This window comes from Diceros bicornis, chromosome 4 (genome assembly GCF_020826845.1).
Source record: "Diceros bicornis minor isolate mBicDic1 chromosome 4, mDicBic1.mat.cur, whole genome shotgun sequence".
Lineage (NCBI taxonomy): Eukaryota > Metazoa > Chordata > Mammalia > Perissodactyla > Rhinocerotidae > Diceros > Diceros bicornis.
This window is the reverse complement of record NC_080743.1, coordinates 18,658,392-18,677,047: the sequence shown is the minus strand read 5'-3', so window position 1 is coordinate 18,677,047 and position 18,656 is coordinate 18,658,392. Positions and strand designations below refer to the sequence as shown.

Below are 18,656 nucleotides of genomic sequence, written 5' to 3'. Positions count from 1 at the left end.
TTTGCAAAAGATATATCCGACATAGGATTGTTATGCAAAATATATAGAGAACTCTCAAGACTAAACAATGAGAAAACAAATCACCCAACTAAAAAATGAGCAAAAGACCTAAACAGACACCTCATCAATGAAGATATACCAGTAAGCATATTAAAAGATGTTCAACGTGATATGTCATCTGGGAATCAAATTAAAACAACAATGAGATACCACTCACTACACACCTATTAGAAAGGCCAAAATCTAAACACTGACAACACCACATGCTGGTAAGAGTGTGGAGCAACAGAAATTCTCATTCACTGCTGGTGGGAATGCAAAATGGTACAGTCACTTTGGAAGACAGTTTGGCAGTTTCTTACAAAACTAAACATACTCTTAGCATATGATCCACCAATCGTGCTCCTTGGTATTTACCCAAATGAACTGAAAACTTATGTCCACACAAAAACCTGAATAGATATTAATAGCTGCTTTATTCATAACTGCCAAAATTTGGAAGCAATCAAGAAATCCTTCAGTAGGTGAATGGATAAATAAACTGTGGTACAAAATCAGACTATGGAATATTATTTAGCGCCAAAAGAAATGATCTATTAAGCCATGAAAAGATATGGAGAAAACTTAAATGCATATTACTAAGTGAAAGAACCCCAATCTGTAAAGGCTACATACTGTATGAGTCCAACTACATGACAGTCTAGAAAAGGCAAAACAATAAAAAGATCAGTGATTGCCAGGGGTTAGGAGGGAGGGAGGAATGAATAGGTGGAGCAGAGAGGATTTTTATGGCAACGAAACTATTTTGTATGATACTACAATGGTGTATACATATCACAATAAATTTGTTAAACCCCATAGAATGCAGAACAGCAAGAGTGAACCCTAATGTAAACTATGGACTTTGGGTGATGATGTGTTAATGTGGGTTCATCTATTTTAACAAATGTACCATTGTGGTGCAGCATGTCCATAGTTGGGGGGTTGTGTGTGTAGATATGGAGATATGATAACTCTCTGATACCTTTCTGCTCATTTTTGCTATAAAAAATAAAGTTTATTAATTAAGAAATTAAAGAGCAACTATTGCCAAGGCCCAGACATTTAAACATTCTTAATATTACAAAAATACTTCAAAATTTTGAAGCCCTAAAGAAAAGATTACGGGCCGGCTCCGTGGCTTAGCGGTTAAGTGCGCGCGCTCTGATGCTGGCGGCCCAGGTTCGGATCCCGGGCACGCCCCAAGGCACCACTTCTCCGTCCAACCCGAGGCCGAGTTCCACGTACAGCAACTAGAAGGATGTGAACCTATGACATACAACTATCTACTGGGGCTTTGGGGGGAAAAAAATGAATAAATAAAATCTTTAAAAAAAAAAAAGAAAAGATTACATTTGAAATAGTATTCTCACTATTTTATGATATACAAAAAATCAAGATATGTATTACATATTCCTTCTGATATGTCAATCTATATAAAAATGATAGAGATTTAAATGTTGAAAACTTATAGGGCCGGCCCCGTGGCTTAGCAGTTAAGTGCTCACGCTCTGCTACTGGCGGCCCGGGTTCAGATCCCGAGTGCACACCAACGCATCGCTTGTCCGGCCATGCTGAGGCCGCATCCCACATACAGCAACTAGAAGGATGTGCAACTATGTCATACAACTATTTACTGGGGCTTTGGGGGAAAAAAAGGAGGAGGATTGGCAATAGATGTTAGCTCAGAGCTGGTCTTCCACAGCAAAAAGAGGAGGATTAGCATGGATGTTAGCTCAGGGCTGATCTTCCTCACAAAAAGTAAATAAAAATAAATAAATAAATGAAAACTTACAGAGCGGAAATCAACATTCGTAGGTAAAACCCTAACTCTGTTTAATAAACAGACTGAGATATAGCCTGTACCCATCCACTTTGAAATTATGATAATAATTTTACCAATTTGGATGTAGTAGCTAATACGAGATACTAACATGCGAATATTTACCTTTGAGTCATAATTTTGAAGGCATCTGGGAGGTAACAGTCTGTATTCTCCATCTGAAATGGGTCAGCATCACAAATCTTGTCATCTGTCCGACCATAGTTAGCACTCTCAATCATGATGACATCACTGCCTGGACATCGCAGATCTATAGAGTAACCTTCACAGGATAATTCTCGCCTAACTAACCCAAATGGTAAAGCTGCTCTGCTGAAACCTTTAAAAAAAAAAAGAGAGAGAAAATTAAAATTAACTCATTTATGAAGTATATTATTCTAATACAGCATTTTCAAGCAATATGATTCATGTCTATATTCAAGAGATGTTATACAAAGTATGTTTTTTAAGTCATTCATTCATACATTTATTAAATAATTCCTTGGTTCCTTACTATGTGTTAAGAATTTCTTAATAGATTTTTTTTACATATATCTTTAGCTGGACTATTCATCTTTATAAGACAATTTAAAATTACTCTAACAAAGTATTTTCTGTATAATCTAGTCACAATCAGCAGCTAAGTGACTTGTTTTGAGTAAATCCAAAGAAAAACGACAAATTTAATCAATGGATTTATAAATAGTGACAAATTTTACAAATATAGAATGTGACAACTAACCAAGGAACAGTTCTCAATTATGCAATGGAATAAAAGCTCTGCTCTACTTTCCGATAGACTTTTGGCCTTACTTTCTCACTTAATGCAGACATTAATTGCTGTTAGCAGCATTATCTTAAAAAAACTTTTATCTTAGCAGTTTCCCCCCAAAATAACTAAGATACTATGACGGTAACATACTTATGGCACAATGACTCATTTCAATTTATAGTCACTTTATTTAAAACTGAAATAAATGAAAGGATTGAGCAGATGGGCATCCAAAGGAGCCAGCACTACTCCAATCCAGTCCACCAAGATGAAATACCCGCAAAGGGCACGATTTCTCGAAGATTCAGTTTTGTCATCTACAGAATGGAGATGAAAACAACTGTGATGTCACTTTTCCTACCTGCGTGACTCTACAATGAGATAATGTACATAAAAATGCTTAGTTAGAAGTGCTATACGAATTTATGTATTAAGTAATAGAGTGTAGACAACCACTGTTCATTAGTGCTGCAAAAAAGATTCCCGGATGGAATAAAAGATTAGAATTTTTAAGTTTTAACCACAGTTTTCAACCAGGGGTCCCATAAAGCAGTAGTAGGGCATAGAAGGGAGGTAAAAGCAGAGAAAGCCAGGAAGAACTACCTGTGGGAGAAGCACATCTTCGCTGTGCTGGTGTGCTACCCATGGGTTAGCTGCCACATCGAACACTTCTCTTACATTGCCTCAAATTTTTATTTCAGTTCTCTAACCTGTTGCCATCTATAGCATTCCTGTTATAATAAATAAGTATCCATAATTTCAGTATTTTTTCTTATCTCTATCCTTTTAACTACTCTGTATCACATGAATTATCCCTTATATCTCTTTTATTAGGGAAAAACTGGCATTCAGAAGTAAATTGTTCCAAGATATAAACTTCCAAGTTGAAGAGCTGGGTTGCGTCCAGGTCAATCCAATGCCAAAACCTGCTCTCTCTAACTTTATTGCACAGTGCTGCTCACCAACTTAACCAACTAGAAAGTCACCTGTATAATCATGCATCCTCCTTCTAAGACGCAAATAATCCTACAAGAGTCATTGGGTTACACATTGGCATGACTTAGAAAACCAGCAATTCTCAAATGTGGTTGGATTCTCAATTCAACTGAGAAAAGTAAAGGTGTAATCAGAATTAAGAGAGAAGAAAAGGACACAATTTGGAGCAAAGCAATCTTCAGCAGATTGTGGCAAACCCTAACCTTGGTAGGTTTTCACTAAGAAGGTTTATAGTCTTATGATGTTACTAAAAGCATGTAGGGAGGTGCATCAATGAGGAAGGAACACAGAAATGGAGCTGGACAAATGTCAAGACAAACAGTAAATAGGCTAACCTTCCAGAAAGTTTATTTATGAACTTGGGGAAGTTCATAAAGAAACTTTTACATATATTATTGCTTTCTTCCATTTTCTGATACTGTACTGCCTATACAAATAATTCAGCTTAAACTAGTATTCCTGTATTTGTTTTAATTGAAATCATTTCTTAGGGCTTCAGAAGCTGACCCATTTCTTGGGCAAAAGCTGAGTAGAAATTCAAACAAGTGACATCATATAAGATTTTGGAACACAGCATATCTTAAAGGCAGAGATGATTTGTAATTATAATTCCTTAATAAAAGAGAATAAATCTTATTATTAGAAAATATTACAAATATTAGAACACGTTATTAGAAGACTGGCTTGCAGCCATAATTCCCAACTCGTACTACTTGTCAAAAATATAGAATTTATTATGAAGCACTGTGTTTTTTTATTAATTAATTAAACTGAGCCCTTTAAATTTTGTTGTTGTTGATAGTTTGCAGGATTAAAGTTATGGGTTCTAAGTTACAGAATTTTCCTCTGCTTTTGAAAGATATTTGGTAAGTCACACAGTTGAGTGTCCTGCTGCTTTGGTAATTCAGAGAGAGGATTTTTAAAACCTTAGTCATAGTCATCCAAAAAGGTAAAGTAACTAAAAGGAAAAGCAAAAGGAAAAAACAAGATCAGCACACTTTAATAGGTTAGTAGATTTCCAAGATCAGCACACTTTAATAGTTTAGTAAATTTCCAATGTAGAGTCTTCTGGAGAAAAGCGATCATGGTAGTTATGCTTTCACTGCATGGAAATGAATGAGTTCTTACAATGAATATTGCTTTATTTACTGCTACAATGTCTACTGTTTTAAATCATAAGTGTTCTCCTTTCTACTTGCTCTCTCATCTCTGTTTCCATTGAACTTATCTTTACTAAAGTGCTTATTATTATCACATGGTACTGTGCATATTCATTTTTAATATGTATCTTCCCGGCTAGACTGCGATGATAGAGTTAGTTATAATTCCAGTGCCTAAATGGGCACATGATACACGATTCCAATAAGTGTTGTTGAACCAAATCACTAAATTGAACACTAGTATTTGTTTAAAACAATATAAATTGTGATGTGTTTTCCTCTGTAATATCTATTTCCTTTGGTAGTGAAAATAAAAATAGTAAGCATTAATAAAAAGACAAACTACTTATAATCAATGAAAACTAAGTCCCGTCCTCAAAAAAGAAAAAAATATTTAAATTCTGTCAATTTATTATTTTCTAGGTACCCTCGAGGTTCACTAGTGTTTCTCACGAAGACAGATGAGTTACATGTTTATGAACTTTCCTTTATTTAAACCCTGTTTTTCCAATTTGAAATATACACATCCATAAAGAAACAAGTATGAAGAGAGAAATGAAAGCAACTATTAAGATAGCTAACATTTACACAGCAATTACCATGTTCTGGCACTGTGCTAAATGCTTTACATGGATCACTTTTTCTTATCTTCACCAATATCATCAACGACAACAACAAAAAATGGAGTAGTCATTGTTATGACACCAATTTTACGGAGCATGAAACTAAGACATCAAATAGGTAATTCCAGGTAAATTAGGTAACTCTACGATGAGTTAGACTGTAACCCATGTGGGGTTCTCAGGATCTTTTAATGGCCATGGGCAGAAGAGTATTCTGTGAGTTCTCAAGCCACCTTGTTAATACAACAGGATTTATTATATTAAGTTTTCATACAATCTGAAATTCACCAAAGAATGTTAGCAAATTTGACAGGAAACAATTATTGGAAAGGTTCACAAAACACACAGATAATAATAAAAACTGTATTTGTGGAATGGTAGCGATATGTACCACGAAGAGAACAAAATCTACACTGCTCAAATATGTACATATGGAGAGTACTGAACTCTAATATATGAGTGTCTGGGTCAGCTTTGTGAACTTGGCTAAGTCATTTTACTTTTCTGGGTTTTAATTTCTTTTTCTTTTTTATAATTTTATTTATTTTTCCCCCAAAGCCCCAGCAGATAGTTGTATGTCATAGTTGCACAGCCTTCCAGTTGCTGTATGTGGGACGCGGCCCCAGCATGTCCAGAGAAGCGGTACGTCGGTGCGCACCCGGGATCCGAACCGGCATCTGAACCCCGGGCCGCCAGCAGCGGAGCGCGCACACCCAACCGCTAAGCCACCGGGCCGGCCCTTAATTTCTTTTTCTGAAGAATTAAAGGCATTTCGAAGCCGTGTCAAATTTCACCAATCTCTAGGATTTTAAATAGGCAAGCCCTTTTAATCAGGTACACATGCTATTCTAACACTTTCAAGTGATCAATAATTAATTACTTGCTCTATTTCTTTAAAATATACACATATATGAGAATGTTAACATGGACGCGCTATGGCACAGCAATGCAGATTACATGGTACCATCAAGAAAATTCTCAAAAGTACATGTGATGAACTATGCAAGGGTCACACAAATCAAAAGCAGACATCTTCCCGGATTAACTATTCTAATCAAAGACTTAGTGGAAGGGAGAAAATAAACATGGATCAATTACGGAATCAAAAGAAAAATTTACATAAATTTTTAAGAAAGATGTAAATTATTGTGCCTTCTTTAGCCCCTTCACACTATTTCCCTGAGAACTTGAAGGGGTATGTGGGTTTAACCTCTTCCATTGACAATGGTACTTCAAAGGAAGTTTGGAAAGTCTTAAATAAAACTACTGCGATTAATATTAACTTTAGAAATTCAATATTTTCACTAAGCAAATCTTATGAAGACACAACAAAACTTACTCGTAAAAACAATTATTTACCTCTTTATTTATATCACATTAATGACTGACTATACTGAGCCACAGGAACAAATCATTACAGGTATGGCCGCTATTTTTTTTTTAAGATTTTATTTATTTATTTATTTATTTTCCCCCCAAAGCCCCAGCAGACAGTTGTATGTCATAGCTGCACATCCTTCTAGTTGCTGTATGTGGGATGCAGCCTCAGCATGGCCGGAGAAGCAGTGTGACGGTGCAAGCCCGGGATCCGAACCCAGCCCGCCAGCAGCAGAGCCTGAGCACTTAACCACTAAGCCACGGGGCCGGCCCCTGGCTGCTATTTCTTCTTCTTTTTTTTTTTTTTTTTGTGAGGAAGATCAGCCCTGAGCTAACATCTGTGCTAATCCTCCTCTTTTTGCTGAGGAAGACCGGCTCTGAGCTAACATCTATTGCCAATCCTCCTCCTTTTTTTCCCCCCAAAAGCCCCAGCAGATAGTTGCATGTCATAGCTGCACATCCCTCCAGCCACTGCACGTGGGACGTGGCCCCAGCACGGCCAGAGAAGCAGGGCGTCAGTGCGCGCCTCCGGGATCCGAACCCTGGCCGTCAGCAGCGGAGCGCACGCACTCAACCGCTAAGCCACGGGGCCGGCCCGGGCCGCTATTTCTTAATCGCACTTTCTTCTTTCGTACATAAGGTAATTCTTAACCGTTTAAATTGGGTATTTTTGAGGACATATTTTTTTTTAAAAATTACTTGCCAACACTATGATTGATTCCCAAACATGACTTTGCATCAGAGTCATCCGGTAAGCGTTTTTAAAAAGACAGATCTTCAAGCCCTAATCCAGACATACTGAATCAGAATCTCTTGGGTTCAGATGAAGCTGAGATATCTGTATTTGAGGAGGAAAATGTTAATTTATTTGCAACACACTGATATAATAACTAAGATGTGCCAAGAATTTCTCCAAGGCCTTTTTAAAATAATTTTTATTTCTCTATTGAGATTACATATTTGTTAAATCATTGTCGTCATATTTCCTCTTAATTCTCTAACATAGTTTTACTTTAATCTTTGAACATATTCATAATAGCCACTTTGAAATGTTTATCTGCTAAATCTAACATCTGGGCTCACATCAGAGGCAGTTTCTATTGAATGCTTTTTCTCCTAAGTATGGGTCAACTTCCCTGTTTCTCAGCATATCCTATAAATTTTTTGTCGTTGTTGAAAACTAGGTTTTTTAAATAATACACCGTTAGCGACTCTAGATTCACATTTCTCTCCCCTGAGAATTGTTGCTGTGTGATATTTTCTTTTTTCTATCTTGACTGGATTTAATCTACAGAATCTGTCTCCCCCATGGTGTGTAGCTGCTATGTCTCTGCTCATTGTGATTGTTGTTTTTGTTGTTTTAAGTCGTATTTTTATCTTCTAGCCTGGCTTCCTAGGGAACACCCTGTCTCCGCATAGCATAGTGATCAGCCAATGACTGGGCAGAGACTGCACAAAACCCTTGAACCCATAATAAGGTCTCCACCCTCTGCTGATTGATCTGAGTGTGTGTTAGGGAGAGTGTTCAAGGTTCAGGCCATTTTCAAGTCAGCCTCGGTTATTTACTTTCTGCCAAGTCCTCTCACGTCTCCCCTGCATATGTGTGTAGCTTCCCAGTTAGTCAACAATGCATGGAGAACTTCTGGCTGTTTCATTTCCAAGGTTTCCCAGTTATGTGTCAGCTGGGCCCTCCAGTCTCCCCACCAGGGACCATGACCTCAGGCTAGCAGAGCTATGGGTTTTCCCCATCTGTTTCCCAGTGTGGACTACTTTTACTGATCACACTGCTAGGCATGGGTTCCCACTCTCCACTCCAAATCAAGCCAACTCTCCCTGGCAGCAAAGCCACTGCCCTAAAGGCCAGCCTTGCCCTGAGGAAAGTGCCACAATGACGAAGCTGAGGAGGGGGGGTAAGAGCAGCCCCAAGCTAGCAGGCTTTAAATCCCCGCTGTTCATGTCAGAAGCTCTACCGGCTTCCCATAAATAAGTCCTTCCCCATTTCTTACCTGGCTTCGGTATTTCCAGAGCCTTAAAATGGTTGTTGTTGACAGCTTTCTTCAGTTTTATACTTGTTTTGAGGGGAGAGGATTTGCTACCCTCTTCACCCCATCATTACCAGAAGTCCCTCTGTGGACTTGACAAATATTTAATGACTGTAAATCCTCAAAACAACCATATGAGATAGGTATTATTATCACCATTTTACAGAAGAGGAAAGTGAGGTGCAAAAAAATTACATTTTCCACCATCACACATCCAGTAAGAATGAAATGAAGATTTGAAACCCAGTAATTCGGCTCCCAGGTTCATGTCTTAAATGTTACTTTAATGCCTCTCCAAATAATAATGACAGTTAGCAGTAGGTCTGGGGATCCCTGTTGTGAAGGACATACGGTGTACTGGGTCCTCTCTTTCCTTAGAAAGGAAATAGTGTGTCTGATGGTCAAGCACGCAATTCAATTCTTCCGTCAACATAATCAGCATAAAGAAATTCCCAAATTAAAGCCTCTTAATCACACTATTACTGTGACATTTATTATAAGCTATATTTTCAATCTATTTCTATTTTAACAAATAAAAAAAAATAACCATCCAACAAGCAAAGTGTAATCCAATCCATCTTGCAACCCTGACAATCGAAGAAAAAACTTGTGGGAGGCCCTGTAAGCAAAAAATCAATATTGCAGCTCTGTGCTGTGCAAATGTGAATACTGCCAAACAGCGTTGCTTAGAGTAAAATGAACTGTTTTGCTCCATTTTCTCCACTCTGAACAAATGATTGTGAGAAGACAGAGTTTTTTCCCCCAAGCTATAAAATGTCAAGCAATAACTCTTTGTGCTTTAGGCTAGTGATTGGAATAAATACCTCTCGGCAACAGGTGCAGTGACTTAGGACTGAAATCATTCACATTCAGGGGATAACTCCTAATAAACAGATGCACTGCTACCAGATGGGAATTTGTAAGACCAGAATTGGAATTCTACAATTGGATTTTGCATCATTTATGAGCATTTTTGCAAGAAAATATGCTACTCTGGCAACAAATAGTACTCTCTGCTAGAAGCTCACACTTGTGTGGGACTTCAAGCACTTGATTAGGAACATTTTGCTTTTCTAACATTGTCTCCATTCAGTCGGTTCTTTGTACATTTCTGTAAAATCATACATTCCTATAAAAGTCTTCTTATTAAGCTGTAATATAAAAACTTTGACTTTTCTGGTACTGTTTTTCTTAATTGCCCTGAACTAAACCCTGTCATGGATGCTACTGCTCATGCTGTCTGGGGTCCCGGTAAGCACCATGCCTTTTGATTATCAGGGACCTCTATGGGACTGGGGCTGTGACTTCAAGCTCTACTGAAACATTAACTCAGGCCACAGTCTATTACCAGTGCTGGCATACGAAATCTCTGATTTATTCCTGTTTATATGTTAATGAAATTTCTTCCTAAAATGGAAATGAGAAAAACACTTAATGAGGAGGGGACATGATTTCAACCATGCTGAACTCTAGCTTACAAGCTTCCAGAAAACTTATTTCCATTTCATTTTACTTTAGACAAAAAGACAAGGTTAAAAGTAAACCTAAAAAATTATTTCACTAATAGTTCAACTTTCTCATTTATCTCTGCATATTCATGAGGTCATTAAAACAAAATTTCTTAAATCAAGGATGTATAAGAAAACTTTTCTTTGTATACTAAAAGGCAGTAAAAAATTTATTTCATGTAAGTTTACAGAATGCCACTCTAGTTTTAGTTACTCTATTAGTCCATTTCAGAAATAACTATCAACCAAACCCTAAAAAAATCTAATTTTTTTGTGTTTATTAACATATAATTCTTTTAACCTGTCAGTATTAGGTGGGGAGCCTACATTATGACATGTGGAGAATAAAAAAACTTCTTTCACCTTTGAACTCATTTTTATGCCAGAATAAAGAAAATAAAAGAATGCAATGCCATTTTCCAGCATAGGCACAGTGGCCTTGAAAATGTAGCAATTTGTCTGTAAGTAAACATGGCTGTTAGCATGAAACACCAATCAAATCCTTACAAAAATATCAAGTTCCTACAAAAGAAAGCGTTCAAACAATTTAAGATCATGTAACTACAAAATAATCAACTCACCATATGTGAGTGATATGCATTAGCTTCCTGTGTCATTTTGGTTTACAAGCTGGTTTTTTTTTTTATTTTGGATATATTTTAAATTATGAAGCATTTCAAACAATTATTTTTTTTCTAAAAACAATGTTTACAGTTTTAAGCAACATCAATTTATGTACAAAATACTGTGATTTACACTGGAATACACAAAAAATTCCTAACGATTAAATGCATAATGAAAAATCAATACAGAATTAAATCCAATTATATAAACTAGAAAAAAACTTTGAGATTCACTAAAAGTGACAAAATTCTGGACACTTTGGACAATCAAAGGTAAAAATATACTTTTAGAATCCATCAGCTGTTAGGTTCAAATATTACTACTTCTGAAAAGCCTCTTCATATTTTAAGAAGAAAGTATACATTATAAATCCTTCAAAAACATTTTGGGATTAAATTCCCTAACGGAAAGAAACTGATCTCTCCCACTTAAAAATCTGTAAGTTACCCACCACTGATTAATAATTCACAAGTGCCATTAAAATACAGCAATTTAAAAGTTATAAAATACTATCAGCTTACTACTGAACTGTAAAAGAAAAATTCTTGATAAGCATGTCTATTAAAAATAACATATACCACAAAAAGAGATGCTTTTAATAGTCTCAGCATATAGCTATAACTTTTCCAAAGTTCACAAATACAGAATACTTTAATTTCAATCTACTTTTTAAAAAAATTAGTGAATTTTGTGTTAAGCCTCAATATTACCCTTACTGCTCAGTGCCTATGTTTAAACTATTTCCTCTGCACAGAATGTTCTACTCATGTTTCTCTTAGGCAACAAGTGCTCTGCAGAAGTCAGTTCAAGGCTTCCTTAAAAATGGGGACAGGAGATGGGGCCGGCCCGGTGGCGCAAGCGGTTAAGTGCGCGCGCTCCGCTGCGGCGGCCCGGGGTTCGCTGGTTCGGATCCTGGGCGCGCACCGACGCACTGCTTGGTAAGCCATGCTGTGGCGGCGTCCCATATAAAGTGGAGGAAGATAGGCACAGATGTTAGCCCAGGGCCATCTTCCTCAGCAAAAAAAGAGGAGGATTGGCGGATGTTAGCTCAGGGCTGATCTCCTCACAAAAAAAAAAAAAAAAAAAATGGGGACAGGAGAACTGAGCTCAGGTTTGGGTCATGTGTTTTCCTTCTCTCAGTAAATATTTATTGAGCACCTACCATATGCCCAGCACTCTTCTAGACACCTGAGGTACAACAGTGAACAAAAATGACAATGATTCCTGGGCCTGGGTAACTTACAGGGGAAGTGAGTTCTCCTTGAGGAAAGGTATCACATCTGGTTCCCCACTATAATGTCAAAACCTAATAAAGGGTCAGTGTACAGTGCTCTCTTTATAGATATGCTAAATAAATGGGTGTATGAATGAACTGAGTGAATGAACAATTATGAGCTCCTCTATAAGAGTAGGTAACATGCTCTAAGGATATCTTTACTTAGATTCCTCCCCTACTGAACTCCGAGGTGCTCAATAAAAAGAGGTGAATCCTATTTACTTTTGTATCCTTGGCTTTTTTCAGCACAATGCATGGCACATAATAGCTATTCAATTTTTACTTAATTTTATTTTATGCTTTATTTTATACTTTAATTCCTTGTACAAAAAGATGTATACCCCAGAAAATGAAGATGTATTTATAGGGGAATAAAACACACACCACAATTGTATCTTTTTATGTATGTTAGTTTTAAAGTTCCTAGTTTTGAAGTTTAAGCTATGCACATTATCAGAAAATGTTTTATTAAAAAATCTAGTTGTCAGGAGATAAAAAAATATAAACGTAACAAAGATGACATCTTCACCAGAGTCCCCAAATCAATGGGACGCAACCATGAAATGCACCCCTTAAATGACTGACCACCTACTAGAGAGCAAAATCATCCAGGAGTTGTGGTCATTAGTCATGTAAAAGCATCACAAATACCAGAACAACCACTTTACCCCTGTCTCTTTTTTCCCCCCAGGGAAACAGGAAACACTCTTTACATTCATGACTTTTTACAACTAGTTAAAACCACTTTAACATTAAGAAGTTACTATTAGAAATGCAATGTCTCAAGTCACTCACATTCTACTATCATATTAAAATTTGTAAGTAATTCTGTATAATTTACTCACTGACTACAAAAAAACTAGAGAATAATCACAGAATAAGTAACAAAACAATAATTTCATCATCTCCTCAGATACAATTTATTTCTACTTCCACAGTGATTATTTAATACAATTTATTACAAAATAATTTTATTTTTTTTTTTACTACCCTTCTGTTATCAGAAATTCCATTTTCAGCCCCCATCCACCCAGCCTCAGAGTGTCTGTTTTTAAAAGCAGTTAACACAGAAGCAAAAATGTGAGATTTGTTCCCTCATCCAGTGACTCACCCCAGGCCATGCTGGCTAAAGGATTCTATTCCTTTCCTATCGCTGTATTAGTCTGATGAATAAAACTATTTAGGGGCGGAAATTTCATTTAAAGTATTCCCCAGGCAGGTCTCCCAGATCAAAGAGAGTCAAAATTTGGATTCTAAGTCTTTTTGTTAATATCTTGTGTATTTAAACATAAACCACTTTTTAAAAAAAAAAACAACCACAGAAAACTATTAACCATAATTTCATTTTTTAAAAAGGTATATTTAAGGTGAATCACAAGAAGAACAACAATGTATCTGAATATAAATTTCCATGTCCATTAACTTTTATTTGGCAACAATAAACTATAAAAGTGTGAAGAAGTTACCTGTGTAACAACTGGCTTCCTCATCAAAGGTATCTGGAAGGGGGCCAATTAATACCAATCCTAAAACTTATTTGAGTTAACTACATTGAAACTGCACTGAAACCACCCACTCATTTCTCTCAATCCCAAACAGGAATCTAAAGGTAAGCACATTCAACCACTGCTGACTCAAGTGTCCGAGACGGGAAAGGCATTATGTCTCCATATACATTCCTATGAAGTATTTATTTCTCACTTCAGGTAGGAAAGATTAACACAGGCTGAAACCAGTCTAACTCTTACCTTGACTTTTCACAAATTGTTACTCACACTAACACTTCAATCATTTAAAAAGTGTCAGCCATTTAACCTTTTCCCACTAAAGAAGGGAGAAATTTCGTGTCTTGCTTCCTACATGTTATAAAAGGCACTCTCCCTAAAACCTCAAAGGACTTCTGAAAGTTAGGACTTTTTTTTTTTTATTGAACACACTAATACGATGGAAGATTAAAAGAAGGGCTTTTCTGTTAGGAGTGAGAGGGCGTTTTCCAACAAGGTTCTAGATTTAAAAAAAAATGCTTACTGAAGTACTTTCCCACCTCAAAAAAGCAACTCCTGAGACCAAAGTTGATTTTTTTTAATTTACCGCCTTTTTCCTCCTAAAAAAATGCTTAAAATTTCATTCCTAAATTACGCTACTTATTAAGGGTATTATGCTAAGTCAGACAGAGAAAGATAAATACCATATGATTTCACTCATATGTGGAAGACAAACAAACACACAGATAAGGAGAATAGACTGGTGGTTACCAGGCGGGGAGGGGGAGGGGGAGGGCGAAAGGGGTCAAGGGGCACATATGTATGGTGAGAGATAAAAACTGTGGTGAACACGATGCAGTCTATAGAGAAGCTGAAATATAATAACGTACATCTGAAATTTACACAATGTTATATAAGCCATTATGACCTCAACAAAAATAAAGAGTATAAGTAACATAACTGCAAATACATAAAACTACATATATGAAATTTTTTAAACCCCAAGTCTGGACTGTCACTATTAATATGTAAGACTTTCTTCATAATTGAAGGTTATTTTAATCTCATGAACAGTTGTAAAGATAAATTTCTAAAAGAGATACAGAGCTTATGGGAAGAACTAACTCAGTGGGTAATTTTTTGTTGTTGTTAGTGCCCTCGAGTCAATTCTGATGCCTGGCAACCCTGTGTACAGCAGAGTGGAACCCTGCCTGGTCTTTTTGCACCATTCTCTCACCTTCTGTGCTGTATCAGACAATACAACGCTCGGCTGCTAGTCATAGGGTTTTCATGGCCAATTTTTTCGGAAGTGGGTGGCCAGGTCCTTCTTCCTAGTCTGTCTTAGACAAGAAGCTCCACTGAAACCTGTCCACTATGGTGACCCTGCTGGTATTTGAAATAACAATGGCACAGCTTTCAGCATCACAGCAACACGCAGCCACCACAGTACGACAACAGACAGACCAGCGGTGTGGTTCCCTCACTAGGAAACGAACTCCAGTCATCGCAGTGAGATCCCCAAATCTTAGCCATTAGACCACCAAAGTGGGTAATATGATATATAAAAAACAAACAAACATTACCCCAGTGAACACTGTACTACTGTGCTATTACTTTTCTCAACGAAATGGTCCTGGACCAATTAAAATCTGCAAAATGTCAAAATGAGTGAAACCAAATGCAGTAGTGAGCCCATGTGGTGAATTTCACTTCAAAATGTACATTCAAAATAATCAAAACCACCACCAAATGGAAAATAGCATTTCTAACATTATCTCTTACTAACATCTTTGGCAACCCCACCTAAACACATTTATTGTTCATTCATTTATCCATTTGTATTTGTGCCCCTAGCACACTCTAAATCCTCCACTAGACTATTCTGGAATAAGCCACAGAAACTAACAATTCTCAAGTTGGAGGCAACTCTAGCACTTCCACAAACTACAGAGAGCCCACTCAGTGGTAAAAGTCGTCCCCAAAGCAATGATAACTTATAGAAGTACTCTCCCGGGATACTATGAGTTAAAACAAACAACGCTTCCCAAAATGGTATGAAAGTTATCAAAAAATCCCTTAAATGACAACATAATGACTTTGATTTCATGGGTGGTTTCGGTGTTACTATTTTTGTGTTGTGACGTTGAGGTTTGTTCAATTTTAAATGAAAAGACGAGGTTTTAAAGAACACATTCAATGTATTCAAATCTGTGTCACCGGAACATTCAGGGAAGGAGGGACGGAGGGAGGGAGGAGAGATAAGTTTAATCTGACATTGTAGAGTTATAAAATGTAGCCTTAAAAAAGAAATAATACTATTTTTCTGCAGAGTTAAAATTATATCCTTTCTGGTATTTAACTGCCAAGCTGAAGATCAAGGGAACTAAGAAACAGCACGGTAGCAGATCCAAGAGTACAGGCCCTGGCCCTACATACACAGCCCATTGTCATCTTCACATTTGCTCCCTATGGGTACCAATAGTGCAGAAGCAACAGAGCAGTTTCAACTTCTGGACTCAGAGATCCTAACAATTTACAAGCAAGAAAAAAGGCTCTTAGGAACCCTGTTTGAGCCAGTGTTGCTAAGCCCTGCTATACTACTCAAATGCTCCTTCCCTGGTACTTTGCTTATTTCTCTATACAACCTCAAATACTTTTAATTTCACCCTTATGAAGCTGAATGTTACCAGATAAAAAAGCTCCCTACTATTCAAGGCAAAAAGAAAAATAGAAGAAAGGCTTGATAAGAGTCTCAAAAACAAGTGCTTCTTATCAGAAAATGACAGTAAGTTTAGGTGAATCTGATTTATAATGACAACAGGCATGTTTTAGAAAATTACATCTCCCATGATTCACCGTCTAAACAAATAATACAAAGGTTAAATACTTTACATAAGAAGGGCTTATAAATCATAAGTATCACTTTCAAAGTAGGTAAAGAAAAAGAACAGGAAAATGAAATAAACAGTAGCAAATAAACATGTACAATGCTCAGTTTAATTGGTAAGGACAAAAAAGGTGGCAAAAAATTAAAATTTGATGAAATTTTCTCCTATCAAATTACCAAAGATTGGTTTGTTTAGGTATTGTAAAACAGCCTCATATATTTCTGAGACTGCAAACTGGTACATCTTTCTGAAAAGAGCCTTACCAAATTCCTTTCATAAGAATATATTCTAAAAAGGATCCAAAAATTGGACAAAGATTTGGATAAAAAGATATTCATAATAATGAAATATTTGAGACAAACTAAAGGACCAAAATAGGGAAATGGTTTACAAGTATATCGATAAAACAGAATATGATGCAACCCTAATAAACAACATTATAATATTATGAATTGTAATAATACATATCATAAATAACACTACAATAAATTATATATATATGCATAGAAAAAAGAAACCCAGGAAGTGGAACTCTTTTTGGTACAGCAGTGACCAGCTCATTGAAACCAAATGGGATCAGTAATCAGTGAGCTGATGAAAACTGGCCGTCAACCCTTAGGTACTAAGAAGCAGAACTTGGGTTAAAGTGAGCAGGTGAACAAAAAGGTCCTCAGCCAAGGAGGATAACGGAAATCCTGTTTCCCTTTATGGGAACAATCTGAAAATATACCGTCTCTCACCCTGAGAACTGAAGTGTTTCCTTGACCTTCCTGGTTCTGAGCTGACTCTGTACACCAGATGCCTATGTGGACATAGAGATCCCAGGGGTTTTTCCAAAAACTGCACATATCCCTACTCTTTACATCCTAATTCCCTCACTGCATCTGAGATACATTTTCCATGGATGATCTGTGCCCCAACACGTTGATTCAATAAGGAAAGAAGTCTTTTGCTAAAGCAGGGGCCTGTCTCCCACAGATTGCATGGGCTTATTCCTACTGCCCACCTCTTCCAACTCAGAATTACCTTCCTGCTGTTTGTTCCAAATTTCCCCCAACTCCATCCAGGCTTCTTCCCAGTGCATCCTGTGTTTGCCCCTTTACTGTTGTTTGTGTTAACCCTTATGCTGAAAGGTGGTTCAGTTATCTATTTGTATGGAATTAACTATTTATACAAAAGAGAGAAGCAAGTGGTACCTGTGACACCAAGATGCTATGTAGAAAAGTCCAATAATTTATTTATTCCATATAATTTACTAAAATGCACAAAGTTAATCTGTTTACACTATGGAATTGAGTCTTAATTTATCCATAATCTAAAATTTGGTACATGCATTCCTGCCTTTGTAATTTTCTTCATACCATTCTCCCCACTTGGAATCCCCTCCTGTATGCTCAGCATCCAGGCCTCCCTCTCATGTGGGGCTCAAGAGCTCCCCCCTTTTCAAGCCTCCCCTAGCAGAAGATACAGCATAATAGTAGCATGCAACTAACAAAAGGCAGACTTGATTCAGAGATAGGATGAGAACTTTTGCACTTATACAAATTATGTGCACAAGACTCCCCAAATCACACTAACAAATGTTAGGTTTTTCAAAAAGAAATAATTTATCGCTAAAAGAGAAAAGCATTAAAGGAGAGGTCACTGGTTATCGTAGTGCCCCCCCATGCACCACTCTGGTACACTGAGTGTTACCGAAAAGGCAAAGGGTAGAGCCAGTCCATTCACATTCCTCAGGATGGCCCAAGAATGCGGAGACAAAGAACCACTCCTGCCCTTTAGCGACATGCTCTTTCCATCTCCCCAGTGATGTGGACTTCTGACTTCCAGTGTCTGCTCTGCTCTGCAATAGTATTCTGCAAGCTTGTCAACCACCTTCACCTGGAGAAAAGTACCCACTTAGTATATCCCACAGGCTGGCTAATCTGCTTTTCTGTATGCTTTAAAACCTAGTTCTTGGGCCGGCCCCGTGGCTAGTGCGCGCGCTCCACTACTGGCAGCCCGAGTTCGGATCCCGGGCGCGCACCGACGTACCGCTTCCCCGG

General features: G+C 37.3%; 1 protein-coding gene across 13 annotated transcripts in view; it reads right to left on the bottom strand.

Annotated features, from left to right (window-relative positions):
* The window catches only part of ADGRL2 (adhesion G protein-coupled receptor L2), a 219,603-nt gene that overhangs the window by 81,127 nt on the left and 119,820 nt on the right, over nt 1-18,656 (bottom strand). For all 13 annotated transcript variants that reach the window (XM_058538375.1, XM_058538372.1, XM_058538376.1 and 10 more), the window contains exon 3: nt 1,988-2,201. In XM_058538375.1, the coding sequence (XP_058394358.1) occupies nt 1,988-2,201 (214 nt within the window). The remainder of the gene's footprint in view (nt 1-1,987; nt 2,202-18,656) is intronic.